The 6,414-nt window shown below is 47.6% G+C and overlaps 1 protein-coding gene across 1 annotated transcript; it reads left to right on the top strand.

Annotated features, from left to right (window-relative positions):
• The first annotated feature begins 5,337 nt into the window (after positions 1-5,337).
• LOC130475367 (integrase/recombinase xerD homolog) lies at positions 5,338-6,180 on the top strand. The gene has a single exon (XM_056847133.1). It carries the CDS (start codon positions 5,338-5,340, stop codon positions 6,178-6,180), a length of 843 nt encoding a protein of 280 aa, XP_056703111.1.
• The last annotated feature ends 234 nt before the right edge of the window (positions 6,181-6,414 follow it).

A 6,414-nucleotide genomic window follows, 5' to 3' on the forward strand; every position in this document is an offset into this window, starting at 1 on the left:
AAAGCAATATTCAGTGATGTGTGGATCTTGTTCTTGTATAGCTAGTACAATAATTTTGTGAACAGAGGGAACAAACATGAAATTAAATCATAATTCTTAATGTGCGCAATCACCTAGAAAGATGTCAATTGAGGTTTGTTCCCTTGTAAGATCAATAATCAGCCTAAAATGTTTTCACCTAGAACCCACATACTTCACAGCAGTCTTTTACTTATGCAAGAGTAGTCCTTCTAAAATCAATCATGAGTTATGGCCAAAACAATTACATGGAGAAGATTACATCAGGCAAATTACAGTGTTGTTTTCCCTGTGAACTGCTATTCCTTCTTAATATTTGGAATAATTATTTTGGTCACTCGTTCAGGAAAATACACGTAACATACTGAATTGTCATGACCTAGAGGTAATTTCCAAACCGAATCATCCATTTTTATTTAACTCTGTATGGATATGTATTGTTGTGCTCTGAGAAAATTTTGTCAAAACACTACTGCTTGGAATGATTACATGCTACTGCATATAGATGCAGTTGCATTTTATCACTTTCTGCGCAAGAACCTCTGGAATATGGGTATGAAATGATGCTTCTAAAAATCAATCGTCCTGTTGCCTGGCAACAGAGAGCAGCACTAGCAAAGGCAAAATGGCTTTTTAGGAATTTGTCATGAATTAAACCTGTTTTCCTTTCCTGCGACGTAAAAATGACTCGGTTGTTTTATGCATATTTTGAAATGTATGTATGATGCAAGCGTTTTGATGTGGAAAAATAATCAGTCCCAACAGAACTGCACCTCTAAGGTGAGTTTTGTTCATTTATGAAATCTAAATAATATAATAAATTCTAAATAGTATTGTTTCATTTACACTGAAATGAGCTATATTTATTCACAGTGTATTTAATTTCAGTGTTTTAAATACCTCTTGGTCAACTGCAAATTGTGTCACTCCATGAAAAATGCATATAGACACTAGTGAAAATTTTCAAAATTGATTTGTTTATTCGCAGATCTCTCCACGGGTAATCAACTATAGCTTGCCTTTTAATTTTCTTTCATTTTCTTGCTCTGGAAACTTTGAATGTTTTTTGTACCACACATCTTGGTGGCATCTTCTCACAAGGCAGGGTTCCCGCCTTACCGGGAGCCATCTTTGCTGCCCCGGGGGGAGGAAGGAGCGATCGCGGAGGAGGAGGAGGGAAATCGGGTCCGGCCAGCCGACATGTGTGTTTGCGCGCGCACGGAGGCTCGTGCCGGACCCGATTTGCCCAGTTACAGCCTTCTCATTGGCTGGGGCAAGGAAGGGCTCCAGCCAATGAGGGCGGAAGGCGGGAGCTGGGTGGGGGGGCGTGGCTAGCCTCGCCCCTCAGTATATAACAGGGGACGGGCCCGCCCACAAGCTCACTCCGTTTTCTTTGTGAAAGCGGAACGGTTGGCTTTGGAGCACAGTGCGGTGGTTTTGCTGAGCGGACAAGCCGAGAGAGATCTTCTAAAAGAAAAGTGGAGGCGAGTTAGCACGGGAGCGGACAAGCGCAGAGAGATCTTAAAATCGAGCGGACAAGCCCAGATAGATATAGAGAGAGAGGACAGCGAAGGGAAGCGGGGGGGGAAAGGGGGGGCCGGCTTGAACTTTCCGGGCCACTGGCCCAGCGCGCCTGAAGCAATAACAGGTGGGATATTTTCACAGTTTTTGTGCTTTGCTTTAGCACTAATACCCCCCCCCTCCTTTTGGATCAATTGTAGTGGCTGCCTGGCAATCTTTCCATTAGCCACACATCCGTCCTCACACACATTATTCCCCCCCCTGTTGTTTTGGGGGTAAGCTTTGCTTATCTGCTCCTCCTATTGGAGGCAGTTGAGGGTCACCGCTCCTCCTATTGGAGGCGGATTTAGGCTATATTATCATACCTGCTGCATTATAGCCTTGGCATTTAAGCATATACAGCTGCATTTATATATATTTGCTATCTCAGTGTCTGTAATTATTACACCTGCTGCTTTGCAGCCTTGGCATTCAGGCATATACAAGCGCACTCACATTCTGTCTGCTATCTCAGTGCTCTGTAATTATACTACCTGCTGCATTGCAATCTTTGCAATTGAGCACATACGGCTTCAATTACGTTCTACTTGCTATCTTAGTGATCTGTAATTAATCTGCTGCCAGTTTGAGGTTTCTTTCACACATTAGCCCCTATAATTTCTGGATTGGTTGTATACAGCTGCACTTAACATGGCTCCAAAACGCAAGGCTGCTGGTGTACAATGCAGCTCTATCCCTACGACTAGGGGGAGGTCTGGGGCGGCTAGACGCTCGTGGGCCACATTGGCTCCTACTAGACGCCGTGCTGATCCTGCTACAACAAATGGGATGCCGTCTCACACTCAAACCGGACGCATGCGCACTGGGGCCACTGGTTCAGGGACAACTAGAGCTAGCGCAGTTCATTCTTCTCGTGCGGGGAGCACTACTAGAAGGGCTAAAGCCACATGCCAAACGGCTAAGTCAAAAGCACAAGCTCATTCTAACTCCTCTGGCTTAAGGGACCTTTCTTATGCAGTTCAACAGCTTTCTACTAAGTTAAATGAGTGGAATGCATGTCAAATGGAGGACGATGCTGTGCCTGGCCCCAGTGGCCTCAACAATTATAGGGGTCGCCCAGAAAAGCGCACTAGGGGTGGCGGGGACTCTCCTTCTTCTGACCATTCTAGCTCATCCTCGAGTAGTCCTGAACAGAGACGTCCCAGGAGAGGCGGAAAAGCTGTTAGCAAACGGTGCAGGCGGAAGACAGAGAAACGGAGGCGAACGTTAGACTCGTCTTCTTCCTCTTCCGACGGTGAGTCTTCTACTTCCACCGACTCATTTGATGGGGCAGATGACTATTGGCTGTCAGCTGCGTCTGTGCCTGGTTTACCTCCTTGGGCATTAAGACGTATGAAAAAGCAACCAAAACTGCCTAGTCAGGGGGAGGCCAGGGAGACGTGGGACCCTACGCCACTAAACAGGGGTCTCATCCTCCCTCCTGCATTTAAGGATGACGAGGATCCTCCTGGTATTCATCTTCCCAGGAGAGTAAGGGAGGATATTCTCAATGGCTATTACATTAATGTCTTCTCCCTCATAAAGCCAGTGGAGGAGGAGGGACGAAAGTCTCGGTCGTCCTCAAAAGATAAACGAAAAGACAAGGCAGGTTTTGGGGACAGGTCATTTGATAGGTGGATGGCTGGTTTTACCATTTTTGCTAGTGTCATTGCTTCTTCTTACCCTGAAAGGGCATGGCACCTCCTAAATTACCAGAGTAATGTGCTCAAGGCTAGGTCTTTGGCAGGTGATTCTGCCGCCTTAGAGTATGACGAAGCCTTCCGTAAACGGGCGTCTAAGAATCAGAGGACTCGATGGGACCTCATTAATAGCAATTTATGGCTTCTTAAAGTGGGCCCATGTATTACGAGGCCCAGAGCTGAGGTCAGCAGAGGAGTTTGGCCTACCAAAGCTCGTAGGGATCCCGATAGACGTATCTGCTGGGATTTTGGGATGGGAAAATGTCAACGAAAAGTATGCAGATATGACCACTCCTGTGAGGTCTGCTTTGGCCCCCATCCCCGTTCCACCTGCCCACGGGGCGGCACTTCTGGTCGTCAGCCCTTTCGGGGTGGCAGGTCAGCCCCTTCAGGTAGCAAGAAAGATAGCAGTTCTACCAATACCAACACCTCTGCTATCAAGTAGACGCGGGCGTCTACAGGGTCTGGCCTGCACACCAATTAAACTGGATAAGTTAAGATCTTTGTTGGTTCATTATCCAAATAGGGCAAGTGCTTTATATCTCTTACATGGCTTCTCCGTGGGTTTCCGCATCCCTTTCTTTAACGCTAGACCTCCTATGTTATCGGGCAATTTAAAATCGGTCATAGATATGCCTGATGTAGTCGCTCAAAAAATCAACAAAGAGTTAGACTTGGGCAGAATTGCAGGCCCCTTTGCGTTCCCACCTATCCCCAACCTGAGAGTATCTCCTCTGGGAGTAGTGCCCAAAAAGACCCCTGGGGAGTTTAGGCTGATACATCACCTGTCTTACCCAAAAGGGCTATCTGTTAACGATGGGATTCCACCCGAGCTGTCAACAGTAAAATATTCTTCATTTGATCATGCACTGGGTTTGGTAAGATCTTGTGGGCATTCAGCTTTGCTAGCAAAATGTGACATTCAATCAGCCTTTAGGTTGCTTCCAGTACACCCAGAAGACTTTTGTTTACTTGGTTTTAAATTTGGGGGGTCCTTCTACGTAGATAAGGCCATGCCAATGGGCTGCTCTGTGGCATGTGCTGCATTCGAAGCTTTCAGTTCCTTTTTGGAATGGGCAATACAGTGGCACACAGGGTCGTCCACAGTAACTCATTATTTGGATGATTTTTTATTTATCGGGCCTCATAACAGCCCCTTATGTGGCAACCTTTTGACAGCATTTGCCACTCTGGCCGAAGAATTAGGAGTGCCACTAGCAGCAGAAAAGACAGAGGGCCCCTCATCAGTCCTTACATTTCTGGGCATTCAGATCGATACCATCAATGGGACTTCAAGCTTGCCGGAAGAAAAACTCCTGGCTTTAAGGGCTTTGCTATCTTTAGTTGCTAACAAAACAAAGTGCACCTTGAAAGAGTTACAGTCTCTTATCGGCCATCTAAATTTTGCTTGCCGGGTTATCTCCCCGGGCAGGGCTTTCTGTGCTCGCTTTAACCAAGCCACGAGGGGCGTAAGAGCCCCGCACCATCGTATCAGGGTTTCCAAGGGCATGAAAGAAGATATACAAACGTGGCTTCAGTTTCTTGAGCAATACAATGGCATATCCCTCTGGCAACACAGCCTTGTTTTAGGCCGGGATTTACAGGTCCACTCTGATGCTGCGGGCAGCATTGGTTTCGGGGTTTATTTTAATGGACAGTGGTGTGCACAGCGCTGGCCTGTGGGTTGGCAGGGGTCAGGCGTATGCCGGGATTTGACGTTCTTAGAATTATTCCCCATCGTGGTTGCCGTTTATATCTGGGCTGACCATTTTAAGAATGCAAGAGTTCGCTTCTGGTGCGACAACCAGGCTGTGGTCAGGGTGGTTAACAGGCAAACATCCAGATCAGTCAGGGTCATGCGCCTTGTGCGCTTTCTCGTGTTAACATCTTTGGCCAATAACATTTCTATGACAGCCCAACATGTCCCAGGCCTAGACAATTGCTTAGCAGATGCTCTGTCTCGTTTTCAGATGGACAGATTCCGTCTCCTGGCACCAGAAGTGGATCGGCTCCCGCAACCTTTTCCAGCAGAGCTATGGGCTCTTGGGGAAACGTCATTATGACCGGCATTCGGAGCTCATTGGCCCCTGCCACTATTCGGGCATATGATAGAGCCGTGCACCACTTTGAGAGTTTTTTGTCCATTATGGGTCGGGATGGTCTGTGGCCTGTCACAGAAACTTTGGCTTTACGTTACTTAGCCCATTTAAAAGACATTGGTTACGCCGCTAGGACTATCGGAGTTCACATGGCGGCTATCTCTTTTTTCTCAAAAGCACACGGTTTCAATGATCCTTGTGCATCCTTTCGAGCCAGAAAGGCTGTCAAGGGCTGGCAACGCGAGGCACCGTCCATCAGGGACGTCAGGAGGCCAGTCACTTTGGATATGCTACAAAGGATTGTACGGCTACTGCCATCCTTGTGCAATTCTCGATATGAGGCCACCTTATTTGAGGCAGCATTTTCTTTAGCCTTCTTTGGGGCGTTCCGACTTAGCGAACTCGTGGCTCAATCCCGGCATGATTTGACCAGCAGGGCTTTACTTTTGGGGGACATATGCCTTCACAACTCAACACTGACGATCGTCGTTCGTCGGTCCAAAACTGACCAGGTTGGAAAAGGGATGAGTGTCCGGCTGCATAAGGCCACCACTGTCCGGCCTTGCCCCATCAGAGCTTTAAAAAGGTTTCTAGCTATACGGCCGCACATAAAGGGATGCCTATTGATACATGCTGATTACACACCGCTGACTCGCTATCAATTTATCAGTGTTTTTAAGGCTTCGGTTGGCTCCATGGGTTTCCCCACGTCTGATTTTAGTGGCCATTCCTTTCGTATAGGAGCAGCCACACAGGCGGCTGGAGAGGGCATGGCTGTCAGCCAGATACAAGCCATCGGCTGATGGCGTTCTGCATCGTATAAGTCTTATGTCAGGCCTGACCGCATTTTCTTTTAATTGTGCTCTGAGTTTTAGGACCGTGGCGGACTGTGTGGGTCGTGGGCCACAGCATCGTTTTCTGGAATGGACGTTATGCGGCTGCATCTGGTTGGGGACAGCATTTGGGACTGGAGCAAGCAGTCCGGGTGCAATGGTTCGGCCAGCGAGGCATGCGTTGGTGTTCGCTGATACCAGTCC

The sequence above is a fragment of the Euleptes europaea genome, chromosome 1 (genome assembly GCF_029931775.1).
Source record: "Euleptes europaea isolate rEulEur1 chromosome 1, rEulEur1.hap1, whole genome shotgun sequence".
Lineage (NCBI taxonomy): Eukaryota > Metazoa > Chordata > Lepidosauria > Squamata > Sphaerodactylidae > Euleptes > Euleptes europaea.